The 15,808-nt window shown below is 48.7% G+C and overlaps 1 protein-coding gene across 6 annotated transcripts in view; it reads left to right on the top strand.

Moving 5' to 3' along the window:
* The first annotated feature begins 250 nt into the window (after positions 1–250).
* NTAQ1 (N-terminal glutamine amidase 1) overlaps positions 251–15,808 on the top strand; it is a 147,419-nt gene continuing 131,861 nt past the window's right edge. For 5 of the 6 annotated variants that reach the window (XM_062188026.1, XM_062188030.1, XM_062188029.1 and 2 more), the window contains exons 1-3: positions 251–436; positions 10,011–10,110; positions 13,332–13,382. In XM_062188026.1, the coding sequence (XP_062044010.1) occupies positions 348–436; positions 10,011–10,110; positions 13,332–13,382 (240 nt within the window). In that variant the 5' untranslated portion in view covers positions 251–347. Of the gene's footprint in view, positions 437–3,690; positions 4,062–10,010; positions 10,111–13,331; positions 13,383–15,808 lie in introns of those variants that run through there. The other variant, XM_062188031.1, reaches the window with a different exon arrangement.

The raw sequence follows: 15,808 nt of genomic DNA, 5'->3' as shown, positions 1-15,808 counted from the left end.
GACGTCTCCGCCCCACCCCGTCTCCGCCTACCCGGAACCACGCAGTCGTCTGCTTCCCGGGTCCGCCCACTTCTCCCTGGCTCCGCCCTCTCGAAAAACCAGCGTCGTCCTCCCCCGAGCTCCGCCCACTCCGTCCGGACCTTCGCGCGCTGGCAACTTGAGCCGCTTGCCCCGCCCTGGCTCCGCCCACCCCGCCCAGGCTCCGCCACCCGGAAACCGCCCTGGCCGCCTCAGGCTCCGCCTACTCGGCTCCGGGAACGGGCGCTGGGGGCTGCGCACCGGCTGCTTGCTGCGATTGGCCCACTCGGGTCGCCTCCTGCCCGGGCCGCGGCTCCAGCTAGCCCGCCATGGAGGTGGGGGACGGCCCTGCCGCCGCCGCCTGCTACCAGCCGGCCGGGCCTCCGCGGGACGCCTGTGTCTACAGCAGCTGCTACTGGTGAGGGGGCGCGGGCGCAACTCCCGGAACCCCGAGCGCCGCGGCCCCGCCTCGTTCCGGCCCCTCTCCGGCCGGGTTCGCTGGTTTGCGGGAGGAGGGAGCGTGAATGGCAGCCTTGGTCTCTTGAGTTCGCTGGGGAGTGCGACAGGCCGGGCTCGCTGCCTCTGCCCGGCGCCTCTCGGACGGAGCTCAGTGCCCGGGGCAGACGCGGGGGGCTGCAGCTCCGAGCTCTGGAAGTTACTCTGCTGACGCCTGCGCGTTGTCAGACGGCGCTGCGGGGCCTAACTTTGGAAAATGGTCGAGGTACAGAGAGTTCGAGGCATTTCTTCGTCAGGTCCTCCAGCTGACAGCCGCCGGGAGTCCGGCTCAGGCGCCTCTGGCGCCAGAACCCACGGTCTTGTTACCACTCAGCTGGCATTAACGTCGGTGGCGTGTGCACGGCACCCTGCGTGGGTTTGGGAACAAGCACAGGAGCCCCCAGGAGGAGGGCGCTCTAGTTTATCCCCGGGGGGGGGGGGGCAGGTCATTTGCCTAAGGGGGAATGCGGGTGTCCTGGCCGAGGCTGGCTGTGGGCTCTAGGCACTGCCCCCCTTCCCAGCCGCCTCTGCAGCTGCAGCACCACCAGCCCGTCCTGTTCATCTCTCACCTTCCTCCCCCTACCCCCCAACCCCGTCTTCCAATTGCTGACCCTCAGGACCGTCTAAACTACTCCCTAGCCCCTGGCTGGTCGTCTGACTGTTGCTACCGACGGCTTACTGTTTGTTCCACTCTGGCTGTGTGTCAGGCCCGGTGGCAAGAGATAGGTTCTGATTACCATTAGCCCCCACTTTGCTGGTGAGACTGAGCTGTGGGCACACTGTTGTTTGCAAGCGGTGGTGGGGCAGCTGGAGCCTCCTGTGATGCTGGAGCCCGCGCGTCTTACCCGCTGCACCCTGTTTCTTCCCTGCCTCTCCTGGATCTCTGTGTTCTCATCCCTACCGTGCATGCATTGCTCCACTCATTCATTCAGTAAACGTTTATTGGGCCTTGGAGTGTGATGCATAATTCCAGGTACAGAGGACATAGCAGTAAACAGACTTAAATCCTCCGGTGAGATCTCTTGATTCTTCCGTTTCGATGGAGGGAGAGCAGTTGAAAACAAGTAAATCATGTCTGCATGGTATTAGAAAAATAAGACAAGGTAGGGGATGATGACTTATACTATCTTATATTAGGATATTTAGGGACATTGCCCATAAAGTGGTTTGAACAGAGGTCTGAAGAAACAGGGTAGGAGCTTTGTGGGTACGGGACAAAGTTGATCTCAGAACAGCAGGCGGAAATGTACCCAGAAGGAAGTGTGCTGTGAGCGCTCTGGGACCGTCGAGAAGGCTGGTGCACATCAGTGTCTCTTTTTACAAATTTTTTTGGTTAACGTGTAACACATGTTCATTGGTATCGGGTACCATATAGTATTTTTTTTTAAGATTTAATTTTTTAAATTTTTATTTTATTTTTTAAAAAGATTTTATTTATTTCTTTGAGAGGTAGAGTTACAGAGAGAAGGAGGGAGAGACAGAGCAAATGGTCTTCCATCCATTGGTTCACTCCCCAAATGGCTGCAGTGGCCGGAGCTGGGCCGATCCAAAGTCAGGAGCCAGGAGCTTCTTCCAGGGCTCCCACGTGAGTGCAGCGGCCCAAGCAGCTGGGCCATCTTCTACTGCTTTCCCAGGCCATAGCATAGTCTCATAGTGTCAGGCAGTAGCTTTACCCACTAAGCCACAGTGCTAGCTCTTACACTTCTTCTTCTTCTTCTTTTTTTTTAATATATTAGAAAGGCAGAGTTACAGAGAGAAAGGTCTTCATCTGCTGGTTCACTCTCCAAATGAATGCAAAGGCCAGGGCTGGGCCATGCTGAAACCAGGAGACTGGAGCTTCCCCTGGGTCTCCCACATAGGTGCAGGGGCCCAAGCACTTGGGCCATCTTCTACTGCTTTCTCAGGCACATCAGCTGGGAGCTGGATCAGAAGAGGAGTAGCTGGGACTAGAACCAGGGTCCATATGGGATTCCGGTGCCACAGGTGGAGGCTTAGCCCACTGCACCACAGCGCCAGCCCATTAGATCAATGTGTCTTTAATAGATCATTTCCTTGAGTTCCTTCAGCCAGAGGCCTGGCCCTTCTCGGCTGTCATGGAGGCTGTTCTAGTTGCTTCCTACCAGGCCTTTCAGCCAGACCTCCCCTACCTCAAGCCTTTAACCTTGGTTGGCTCCAGAACCTGCAGATGGTAGGATGTCACCTCAGAAGGCTTGGGTGTGTAAGCAGCATGGTGGGAAAGTACTAGGCTGGTCTGTTGATTACATTTCAAGGAAGACAGACATGCACAATAAAGTCCATCTCCTGAACATAGCAAGCTCTCCAGGGTCTGGTCACTGTTCTTCCAGCCTCACATTGAACCTACCATCTGAGCTGTGCTCCAGGGTCCCTCCTTAATATTGGCTCTGTTGAGATTTGGGGCATGATAATTCTTGACTGTGGGGGCTGTCCTGGGTATTGCAGGATGTGTAGCAGCATCCCTGGCCTTCATCTGTTAGATGCTCTTAGTACCCTCTCCACAGCTGCCACAACCAAGAATGTCTCAACATTACGTATGTCCCTCTGGTTAGAAACCAATACTCTCCCCTGTCTGCACACTTAAGTACTTTTTAACTTTTGCTCCTGTAGGTTCTTTTTTTTTTTTTTAATCAGGATACTGGTATTAGAGGCAGTGACTTTACCCACTAAGCCACAATGCCAGCCCCTACCCTTTATTTTTTTAAAGATTTATTTTTTATTTGAAAGGCAGAGTTACAGAGAGAGAAGGAGAAAAGAGAGAGAGGTCTTCCACCCACTTTCCAAATGGCCGCAAAGGCCAGGACTGGGCCATGCTGAAGCCAAGAGCTTCCCCTGTATCTCCCTTATGGGTGCAGGGGCCCAAGCACTTGGGACATTCTCTGCTGCTTTCCCAGGCACATCAGCAGGGAGCTGGATTGGAAGTGAAGCAGCTGGGACTTGAACCAGTGCCCATAAAGGATGCTGGCACCGCAGGCAGAGGCCTAACCTGCTATGCCACAATGCCAACCCCATCCTGCAGGTTCTTCTAACTTGAAATAGATGCCTCATCTACACTTCTGGTATAGTTTTTTAAAATTCATGCGTAGTCACGGCCTTAAAACAGTTCATGGAAAATGCTTATGAAAAAAATTGCATGGATTTAAACATTTTTTTGCACCAAAAATAATCTTACACTTTAATTCCATTTTTCCACAGACTTTTTTGAAGTTCTTGTCATGGCAGCCAGCATGTGTATGGGATGATGTAGCTTGCAGAGCATTTCTGATTCTGTTTTAATTGTTCTGTATTTCGGGGCTGTCCTTGTGGTGCAGAAGGTTAAGAAGCCTCCTGTGATACTGGCATCCCATGTGGGTGCCAGTTTGGGTCTGTTGCTCCACTTCCAATCCAGCTCCCTGCTAATGCACCCAGGAAAGCAGCAGATGATGGCCCAAGTCCTTGGGCCCCTACATCCACGTGGAAGACTTGGAAGAAGTTTTGGGCTCCTGACTTCAGCCTGGTCCAGCCCCGGCCTATTAGGGAGTGAACCAGCAAAGGTAAAATCTCTTTCTCTCTGTCTCCCTCCCTCCCTCCCTCCCCTTCTCTCTCTGTAACTCTGCCTTTCAAATAAAAAAAAAAAAAAAAAAAAAAAAAAGATTGTTCTGTTTTTTTTTTTTATTTATTTATTTATTTATTTTTTTATTTTTGACAGGCAGAGTGGACAGTGAGAGAGAGAGAGACAGAGAGAAAGGTCTTCCCTTGCCGTTGGTTCACCCTCTAATGGCCGCCGCGGTAGCGCGCTGCGGCCGGCGCACCGCGCTGTTCCGATGGCAGGAGCCAGGTGCTTATCCTGGTCTCCCATGGGGTGCAGGACCCAAGCACTTGGGCCATCCTCCACTGCACTCCCTGGCCACAGCAGAGAGCTGGCCCGGAAGAGGGGCAACCGGGACAGGATCGGTGCCCCGACCGGGACTAGAACCCGGTGTGCCGGCGCCGCAAGGCGGAGGATTAGCCTGTTGAGCCACGGCGCCGGCCTGTTCTGTTTTTTTTTTTTTTTTTTTTTTTGACAGGCAGAGTTAGACAGTGAGAGAGAGAGATACAGAGAGAAAAGTCTTCCTTCCATTGGTTCACCCCTTAAATGGCTGCTACAGCCTGCGCGCTGTGCCGATCCAAAGCCAGGAGCCAGGTGCTTCCTCCTGGTCTCCCATGCAGGTGCAGGGGCCCAAGCACTTGGGCCATCCTCCACTGCCTTCCCGGGCCATAGCAGAGAGCTGGAATGGAAGAGGAGCAACTGGGACAGAATCCGGTGCCCCAACCAGGATTGGAACCTGGGGTACTGGCGCCGCAGGCGGAGGATTAGCCTAGTGAGCCATGGTGCCGGCCAGTTGTTCTGTATTTTGCAAGCATTTGTGGAGAAGCTTCAGGATGCCAGGGTTCCTGCCACCTCCCTACTTGCTTTTCTGTCCTCAGCCTGTAACCACTCTAGTCTCATTCATTGTGCTATTCTGTCAGCTTTTCTGCTACCAAAATGATTAATTGACAGTTGGGGGACATTATCACCCGCCCTTTTATTTGAAAGTCTGCTACAGAGAGAGAAGAAGAGACAGAGACAGAGAGAGATCTTCCATCTGCTGGTTCATTCCCCAGGGGCAGGGAGAGACAGGGAGGGACATTGTGGTTAGTGGATTATTTTTATTTAACTAAATAAAAAATAAATCTTTTTTTTTTTTTTTAAAAGATTTATTTATTTATTTGAAAGGCAGAGTTACAGAGAGCAGAGGCAGAGAATGAGAGAGATCTTCCATCCACAGGTTCATTCCCCAGATTACCACAACGGTTGGAGCTGGGCTAAGCTGAAGCCAGGAGCCAGGAACTTCTTCCAGATCTCTCCGGTGGCTGCAGGGGCCCAAGGACTTGGGCCATCTTCTACTGCTTTCCCAGGCCATAGCAGAGAACTGGATTGGAAGTTGAGCAGCCAGGACTCGAACCAGCTCCCATGTGGGATGCTGGCACTGCAGGAGGCGGCTTTACCTACTACACCACAGCCCTGGCCCGTACTCCACTTCTGATCCAGCTTCCTGCTAATGTGCCTGGGAAAGCAATGGAAGGTGGCCTAAGTCCTTGGGTCTTCCCCCTCAGGTCTTGGCTCCTGACTTCTTTTTTTTTTTTTTTTTTTAATTTATTTATTTATTTTGACAGGCAGAGTGGACAGGGAGAGAGATAGAGACAGAGAGAAAGGTCTTCCTTTGCCGTTGGTTCTCCCTCCAATGGCCTCCGCGGTAGGCGCGCTGCGGCCGGCGCACCGCGCTGATCCAATGGCAGGAGCCAGGTGCTTCCTCCTGGTCTCCCATGGGGTGCAGGGCCCAAGGACTTGGGCCATCCTCCACTTTTCTCCCTGGCCACAGCAGAGAGCTGGCCTGGAAGAGGGGCAACCGGGACAGGATCGGTGCCCCGACCGGGACTAGAACCCAGTGTGCCGGCGCCGCAAGGCGGAGGATTAGCCTAGTGAGCCGCGGCGCCAGCCTCTATATGCATCTCTTATGGCCTTCTGTGATGCTTGCTATTTATGGATCTGTGGCTTCACTCTTAGTCTGCAAGTTCTAATTTATTATCATCCAAGCACTTAGCACAGTGTTGTGTACATCAAAGGCTCCTAAAGATGTCTATTAAACTCTTTGAAACTTCTATAAGCCGGACAGCCAGTGTTATCTCAAGCTGGTCCTAAAACAGTTAGGTGAAAAAAAAAATTTAGCTATTGCATGCTATATATTAGCTTAAATTTTTAAAAACTTATTTTCTTTGTTTGAAAGGCACAGAGAAGGGCCGGCGCCGCGGCTCACTAGGCTAATCCTCCACCTTGCGGCGCCAGCACACTGGGTTCTAGTCCCGGTTGGGGCGCCGGTTCTGTCCCAGCTGCTCCTCTTCCAGGCCAGCTCTCTGCTGTGGCCAGGGAGTGCAGTGGAGGATGGCTCAAGTGCTTGGGCCCTGCACCCCATGGGAGACCAGGATAGGCACCTGGCTCCTGCCATCAGATCAGCACGGTGCGCCAGCCGCAGCGTGCCAACCGCGGTGGCCATTGGAGGGTGAACCAGTGGCAAAGGAAGACCTGTCTCTCTCTCTCACTGTCCACTCTGCCTGTCCAAAAAAAAAAAAAAAAAAGGCACAGAGACACTCAAAATAAACATTGTTCACTTTTAGGGGACTTGATTTTGATCCACAGGTTGAAAAGATCTTTAAAACAAACATACAACATTATTGAACATCTGCATTAGTCTTTAAAATTACTCTGAAAATGGTTAAAAGCACCAAACAAAATGCACAGAGAGAAATATCTTAACTTTTCATTAAAAATATTTTTTATTTTATGTTTTTAAATTTATTTGACAGTAGAGTTATAGACAGAGAGAGAGAGAGAGACAGAGAAAGGTCTTCCTTCTGTTGGTTCACTCCCCAAATGGCTGCTATGGCCGGCGCGCTGCGCTGATCCAAAGCCAGGAGTCAGGTGCTTCTTCCTGGTCTCCCATGCGGGTGCAGGGGCTCAAGCACCTGGGCCATCCTCCACTGCTCTCCCTGGCCACAGCAGAGAGCTGGACTGGAAGAGGAGCAACTGGGACTAGAACCCGGTGCCCATATGGGATGCTGGCGCCTCAGGCAGTGGATTAACTAAGTGAGCCACTGCGCTGGCACCTATTTATTTATTCAAAAGACTTACAGAGAGAGAGGTCTTCCATCTGCTGGTTCACTCTGCAAATGGCCTCAATGTCCAGGGCTGGGCCAGACCGAAGCCAGGAGCCAGGAGCTTCATCCTGGTCTCCCTTGTGGGTGGTGCAGGGGCCCAAACTCTGACCATCTTCTACTGCTTTTCCAGGCACACTAGCAGGGAGCTGAATTGGAAGTGGAGTAGCTGAGACTAGAAACAGCATCTGCTGGTATCACAGGCGGTGGCCTAACCTGCTGCACCACAGCATGGGCCCCACATCTTAAATTTTTAAAAAATTTATTTTCTTTATTTGAAAGGCAGAGAAAGAGAGAGAAGCCTCTTACCCCCTGGTTCCCTCCCTAAATGTCTGCATCAACTAGAGCCGGGCCAGGCTGAAGCCAGGAACTGAAAACTCAGTCCAGGTTCTCCCAAGTGGGTGTTAGGGACGCAAGTGCTTGAGCTGTCGTCCTCTTCTTCCCAGAGTGCACGTTAGCTGGAAGCTGGAATTGGGAGTGGAGTCAGGACTGGGACCTAGGCAGTGGACATCCCTCGTGGAATCTTAACCACTGTACCAGTGCTCACCCCTATATGTCACAGTAAAACAGTGCTTGTTGCCCCAGCTGTGTGCCACGTTGAAGCAGTCAGCAATCTCCTGTTAGCTCTACCACCACCTTTTCTTTATGGTCTCTTAGGTATTTTAGAAAAAAAGCAAAACCATGGGGAAAAATACAATGTCTACATTTGATATTTGAAGCCTAGTCGTATGGAGCATTGAGACAGGTAGAAGAAGCCAAGACTTGCGAATTGGAAGGTGTAGTTCTCTAAAATGGTGACAGTCCTCAGTCTGTGCCCTTCTTTTTCACATAGTGAGGTATAGACAACTAGAAACTGGGCTTTCACAGACTCTCATGCTGTGAGCGGAGTGTTGATATAGCTCATTTTGAGCAGGGGTTCTGTGTGGCTCATTAGAAAAAGATGGATGGGGCTGGTCTTATGGCCCAGTGGGTTAAGCCACCATCTGGGATGCCAGCATCCCATATGAGCACCGATTTGAGCCCCAGCTGCTCCACTTCCAACCCTGTTCCCTACTAATGCTTCTGGGAAAGCAGCAGAAGATGGCCTGAATGCTTGGGACCCCTGTACCCACATGGGAAATCCCAGGAGTTCTGGGCTCCTGGCTGTGGCCTGGCTCAGCCCCGGCCATTTGGAGCCATTTGGACAGTGAACCCACAGGTGGAAGATTGGTCTCTCTCTCTCTTTGTCTGTCTCTTCCTTTCTAACTCTGCCTTTTAAATAAGTAAATAAATCTTTAGGGAAAAAAAAAAAAAGAAAAAGATGGGGATCTAGAGGTTGAGCTGTGACTATTGCCAGCAATGACTGTGCCCAGGAGTGTGGCTCAGTTACCTCTTGGTTTGATGCATTGGCTGTCACATACCTGGGCAGATTCTGACCTCTGCTTCAAATAGCTAAATACCTATCATATGGAAGAGAGATTCATGTGGGCCAGAGGAATGGGAAGATGGATTTCAGTTCAGAATAAGAAAAAGTTTTGTTTTTTTTTTAAAGATTTTATTTTTTCATTTGAAAGTCAGATAGAAGGGGAGAGAGAGAGAGAAAGAGAGATCGAGAGAGATTGAGAGAGAGATCTTCCATCCACTGGTTCACTCCCCAAATGGCCATAATGGCCTGGGCTGGGCCAGGCTGAAGCCAGGAGCCCGAAGTCCCCACTGGGTCTCCCACGTGGGTGCAGGGGCACAAACAATTGGGCCATCCTATACTTCTTTCCCAGAAACACTAGCAGGGAGCTGGCTCAGAAGGAGAGATAGCTTTCTAAAAGTTAAGGCCTCCTCCTTACTTTCGGGGATTGGGGAATCCCACTCACAGGGGCTTTTTCCAAAATCCCTGGACAAACCACATAACGTCTCCCGAGCCTTTCCAGATAGGAGCCTCCTGCCCCTTTCCTAAAGGGAGCAAAGAACCCAGGGTAACTCACATTCATTGCGTGTTTACATGATGATGTGATTATGTCCACTTTACAGTTAGGTAGATTCTCAGAGGAGATGAGATGTCCATAGCCTCTTACCTTGTAAGTGGCTGAATTGGATTTCCAGCTGTGTTTCAAGTATTCAGATCTAAAGCTTATAGAATGTTAAAGCATTTTATCCATTTTAAAATATGCAGACACTGTTGTGGGAGGCAGTGAGCTCTGGAAAAAGTGTCCACACACAGTGCAGATAACAGCTTGTTAGGAATTTTTTTTTTTAATTTTCCAAACATATTTATAATTGGACCTCAAAATACACTTCATTTTTAAAAGGACAGCGTGATTTTTTTTTTTAGATTTTATTTATTTACTTGAGAAGTAGAGTTATAGGCAGAGAGAAAGGTCTTCCATCTTCTGGTACACTCCCAGATGGCTGCAACAGCTGGAGTTGGGCCAATCTAAAGCCAGGAGCCAAGAACTTCTTCCAGGTCTTCCACGCATCTTGGGGGCCCAAGGACTTGGGCCATCTTCTACTGTTTTCTCAGGCCACAGCAGAGAGCTGGATTGGAAGAAGAACAGCCAAGACTTAAACCTGTGTCCGTATGGGATTCCAGTGCTGCAGGTGGAGGCTTAGCCTACTTTGCCACAGCACCAGCCCTTAGGGATATTTTAGAGGAGATTGAAATGTCAGGCAGTTGTTGGATGAGATGATGTGTAAGGGCTCTTCTAATTTTTTGATGTCATCATCAGTTTGTTCAAATCTGAAAAGCATAAAGAGTGCTCTCTTTTAATTACATTGATCAAACAATTACTTTGTTTTAGTGAAGAAAATATTTGGAAGCTCTGTGAACACATCAAGAACCATGACCAGTACCCTTTGGAAGAGTGTTATGCTGTCTTCATATCTAATGAGAGAAAGATGGTAAGTTGATGAATGATTGCAGAAAGGAAACACACCAGAAGCTAAATATAGCATGAGTTTAGTACTGTTCTGAAATGTGCTGTATAAAATACAGTGACATTTTAAAGTTTGTTTTTGAATGAGATCTTTTTCCTTATAGGGCACAGTTGAGTTAGAAGAGTTTAGTCCCTTTTATGTAAGGAAATATGTGATTGTATATTTACACAGGTTAAGAAAGGCCCCTTTCTTAGATACTAACAAAGAATTTTTTTTTGGTAAACATGATGCTTTTTAATTCTGTCTTCTGAACCCATAAAAAACATTAATTACTGTGTTACTGAGAGAATGTTAAATATAGACTCTAAAGAATGTGAAGCCAGCATTTGGGGATATGTGATCACAAATAAGAAGATATAGTACATAATAAACTTCCACATATTGCCCGATACTAAAACAGCTTTGTAATTTAAAGATATTTCGGAGACCCGTTGCCAGAGTAACCATGACCATTAACATTAGACAGTGAAAAGGCAGAGCAGGTAAAACACTGATGTGCGAATTCCATTTTCAGTATCACGGCAGGAAAGTTGTCCAGAATGGCTATCCTCCTTAAAGTTACAAGCCGTTGAATAAAATATGGAAAAAGAATCTTACACAAAGCATATAAAATCTAGCAATATAGTAATTATTAAACTGTTATCGTAATATGCACATACAGAGGTAAATGCTGAACAAAAGCTGCTTCTGCTCTAAAGATATTGCTGAACCAACAGAACATTAGTTCTGGTTTTCACAGTCTTCTAGAGTGCAAGAATCAAATACAAATCCCAGAATCTACCAAAATCAGGGATTAAAATTCTAGATGCCCCACCGAGAAAGTTGAGAGCAAAGAAAAGTTATTGTCCAACTGAAAACCTTGATGAGCCAAGTAGACATTCTAATAATGTATGTGATAATCATTCAAAAAATTGAAAGTTTTTTTATTTCCAAATTATTAGAAATGAAATTGGGGGAAAAATACAATGAACTCAAAAAGAATCCTAAGAAGAAGAAAACATACATATTGCTTGCTGGACAAAGGAAGCAACAAGATAATATCTGCAAATATAAGTGTAGTCAAATCATGCTAAGCAAAGTAGCAAACATTCTACTAAAGATACATTTTGTTATCCAGAAATAATAAAAAATCAGGCTATATTCTGCTTAAAGGAGGTATATGTAAAATATGAGAAAACAGAAAATTTGAAAGAAAAGGAATGAAAAATAGGTCAGGCCAAATCCAATAAAAAGTCATATGGTGTAGCTATACAAATGTCATGTCAATGGACTCTAAAATATAATTTTAAATAAAGAGAGCAACAGTTTGACTTCTCTATATGAAAGTTTGATTTCTCTATGTAAAAATTCTATATTCTCCTCTGCATAAAAGGGCATAGCTTCAAAATCTCACGCTTAGAACTGCGTCTCTTCCAGCCCCTGGCTGTGGGATTCCCTAACTTAAAGCTTTTTTTTTTTTTTTTTTTTGACAGGCAGAGTGGACAGTGAGAGAGAGAGACAGAGAGAAAGGTCTTCCTTTTGCCGTTGGTTCACCCTCCAATGGCCGCCGCGGTAGGCGCGCTGCGGCCGGCGCACCGCGCTGATCCGATGGCAGGAGCCAGGTGTTTATCCTGGTCTCCCATGGGGTGCAGGGCCCAAGCACTTGGGCCATCCTCCACTGCACTCCCTGGCCACAGCAGAGAGCTGGCCTGGAAGAGGGGCAACCGGGACAGGATCGGTGCCCCGACCGGGACTAGAACCCGGTGTGCCGGCGCCGCTAGGCGGAGGATTAGCCTATTGAGCCGCGGCGCCGGCCCCTAACTTAAAGCTTTTTAACTGCTGCGATTGAGCCACGTACTCTCAGGTCTGAAGTAAAGATTTGTCTCTGGAGTTTAAATAGAAAAAGCAAGCCTGTGTATTTTGTAAACACTTTAGAAAGCATCATTTCGTTTTATCCTACTGAGAGCCATGAGGAATAGGCAGTTCTGGATAACTTGCTTCATTTTATAGAGGAGGGAATAGAAGGCTCAGGGAGCTCCCTTGGTTAATACGTGGGAAGCCAGACCTGAACTTGCCAGGCCTTTCCACTCCCCAGAGAGTACAGATCTGCACTGTTGTGAACTTTCACTAGGAAAGGACGCTCAATAGGATTTGCATTTTTTTTTTTTAAGAAAAATTTATTTATTTATTTGAGGAGTTAAAAAAAGAGGGAGAGAGAGAGGAAGGTCTTCCATCTGCTTGTTCACTCCCTAAATGGCTGCAATGGCTGGAGCTGGACCAATCTGGAGCCAGGAGTTTCTTTTGAGTCTCCCACGTGGGTCCAGGGGTCCAAGCACTTGGGCCATCTTCTGCTTTCCCAGGCCACAGCAGAGAGCTGGATGGGAAGAAGAGCAGCCAGGTCTCGAACTGGCATCCATATGGGTTACCTGCTATGCTACAGCGCCAGCCCTTCTTTTTGCTTTTTAAAGATTTATTTATTTGAAAGGAAGAGTGACAGAGATCTTCCATCTGTTATACTCTGCAAGTGCCCACAACAACCAGGGGTTAGGCCAGGCCTAAGCCAAGAGCCAGGTATTCCATGTGGATCTTTCATGTATATGGTAGGAATCCAAGTACTTGGCCATCATCCGTTGCCTCCAAGGCACATTAGTAGGGAGCTGGATTGGAAGTGTGGTGTAGCCAGGACTTGAACCAGGTACTCCCACATGGATGTGGGCTTCCTAAGCAGGAGCTTAACCTACTGCACCACAATGGCAGCCCCTGCATTTCTTTTTAAAATTTTATTTTTAAAGGTTATTTCTCTGAGAGACAGAGAGCTCCCATCTGCTGATTGATTCCCCAGATAAGCAGAACAGGCTGAAGCTGGGAGCCAGGAGCTCAGTGTGGGTCTCCCGTGTGGGTAGTGGGAAGCTAACCCCCTGAGCTGTCACTGCTGCCTTCCGTGTTCTGTGTTAACAAGATGCTGGTGCCAAGGGCTGGTGCTGGGTGTAGAACCCAGACATGCTGATGTGTGACTCAGGCATCCTAACCAGCATCCTAACCACTGGGCTAAGTGCCTGCCTTTGCGTTTCTTTTTATTCATTCATTCGTTCTCCTTGATTGTTGGTTGTCTAGAAATCATTTATTTCTTGTTTATGTATTGCTTTACATACTTTGGCAGTGGTTTAACTGAAGGTGTGGCTTATCAAATTTATAATATTTTGTAGATACCTATTTGGAAACAACAGGCAAGACCCGGGAATGGACCTGTGATCTGGGTAAGCAGGTTAACCCAGAGAGCCTCTGTTGCATTCTTGTTTGTAATCCCTGTGTGGTCTGTGTACTTTGGCAAAGCAGAAATGACAGGGACCATGGAGAAGGGCTAATTTACCTACCAATAAATGGACCTTTTGAGAATAGATGTTGGCACGAAACAGGCTAAGCCCTTGGCCTCAGCGAGTTTGTTTTCATGTTTCCTTTCCTTGCACGTGGTCTGCTCTGATGCTGAAGTCCACACCCAGCAGGGCTGGGGTTAGGAGCATGGGCTCTGGAGTCTGGTGAATGAGGCTGAAATCCCAGTCCTCCTGTCGATGGTGTTTACCCTGTCTCTGCAGTGTCCTCTCTGGTCAGTGAGGTTGGAGGCTTCAGGGAGGTAACGTCTAGGACGCTTTCTGCTCGGATGTGGGACCATAGCTGGTCCTGGTCCTTGAGAAGCGTTAGCTGTGATCATCCCCACCCCTGTGTCACCCCTGTTGCAGACTATATTTCTGCTCTGAAGTCATTGCCATCGCTGGTCGGCTCTGCTGTTTCCAGTGTGGTCTTCTCCCTGCCTAAGGACACTTGTAGGGAGAGGATCATGGTCACGGGCCCCCTACACAGGGTCTCGTGGAAGTTCAGGTATGGAATCCTGTAGCAAGAATTCTCCCCGCCCTGTGGCAGATTTGTCCCTGACACACTGCCGTCCTGTTGTAGGAAATGGTTAGGCCTTGCCAAGTGGTTAGAGATGACCAAACCCCAAGAAGCAGGTCCCCTCTAGGCCAGCATCCCTTGCCCTGGCCTGGTAGGGTTTTTCCCTGGCTGTTGGGGTTTGCATTCCCATGCCACCTCAGGAAGTACAGCTTCTGCTGGGCTCTCATTCCCTGATTTCACACCTGTGCTGGGAAGAGGATTCTTAGTTGGAGTCTGATTTCCTTCTCAGTCTCATCCACCACCTGAATCTGGGACTGTGAGCCTGAACCGATGGGGAGGCTGTGGGTAGTCATTGTTGGGGCCGGTTCACAAGTTGCACCATCTTTATAGGAAGCTCCGTTGGCCATCAGGGAAATTCCCCTTGGCAGTTGGGCCCCCCTCCCCTCTGTTTCTTGGTTGGCTTTTTTTTTTTTTTAAAGATTTATTTTATTTATTTGAAAGGCAGAGTTACAGAGAGAGATACATCCAGAAAGAGAGAGAGATCTTCCATCCGCTGGTTCACTCCCCAATTGGCCGCAACAGCTGGGGCTGAGCCGATCTGAAGCCAGGAGCTTCTTCTGGGTCTCCCACATGGGTGCAGGGGCCCAGAGACTTGGGCCATCTTCTACTGCTTTCCCAGGCCATAGCAGAGAGCTGGATCGAAAGTGGAGCAGCCAGGACCCAAACCAGCACCTATATGGATGCCCGTGCTACAAGCCAGGACTTTAACCCTCTGCGCCACCGTCCCCTCTTGGTTGGCTTTTAAAAAGGCCAGCTGTTTACAGAGTTATTCTCCAGTTACATTGTGATGCAGACTCTCCTTCTGTCGCCACTTTGTGAGCCTGGAAAGTGGAGGGGTTGAGAATTGAACCAGGTACTTGCCTGCCTTTGCCTACAAGGTACCCTGTTCTGTCTCTTACTCACTCTGTACTATAACACTTGGGATTCCCACTCACTTCTCCAGGAATGCCTTGCAGGTAAGAACTTGTATTTTTTATCTTTGTGTCTATGTTTTAGTAGCACTGTTTCCTATTAGTAATAAGGAGCAAGTACTTAAAAATAAGCAGTAATGAGAGTCTGAAGTGAGCTAAGGCAGAGATGACTTCTGGCAGGGGTAGAAGTTCACAAGTGGATTCCTGAGGGAGAAAGCTTTTGAGCTGGAGCCTGTGTGGTAGAGGGAGGCAGGGCAGGTTGCTGCAGGGGATGGGGTACTTTGAGCAAGGCCCATGGAAGGGAATGGAGGACTGTTAGGGGGAGCAGCTGTGAGTCCCTGAGCAGGAGGATAGAGTGTAAGTGTCTGTTTCTGCCTTCCCAAGACAGAGTTGGAGACAAGCAAAGCCCTCGCTCGTATGACTCAGCATTTCCAGTCTCGTTACCTTTCCCACTTCCCAGGGGTCCAATGGGCCTAGATGCAGTAACGTGCTTTGTAAACTCTGAACTATGTGCTGTGGAAGTGGAAGACGGTCGGTAGAGCGTGTGTTTTATCATACTGCTGCCTGTGAGAGCATTTTACCCCTCAGGAACCAGAGCAGCAGACTGCCCTCATGTCCCTTGATAACTGGAGGTCCGCTTCAGCCTTGGCTGCACTGGTGAGAGAGGGAGAGTGTCCACGCTGTGGGGCTGAGCGGGAGAGGCTGTCCTTAACCTTACCCCAATGCCTACAGATTGCAGCTCAGCTGTTTTTCAGTTTTCCCCCTTTTAATTAGGAAAATAGCACAGAACTGGAAATTTACACCCTGATTTCTTCTCCAGGCTA

This window comes from Lepus europaeus, chromosome 4, assembly GCF_033115175.1.
Source record: "Lepus europaeus isolate LE1 chromosome 4, mLepTim1.pri, whole genome shotgun sequence".
In the NCBI taxonomy this organism is placed as follows: domain Eukaryota; kingdom Metazoa; phylum Chordata; class Mammalia; order Lagomorpha; family Leporidae; genus Lepus; species Lepus europaeus.
The sequence above is the reverse complement of the archived record's forward strand: the minus strand, read 5'-3'. Positions and strand labels throughout refer to the sequence as shown.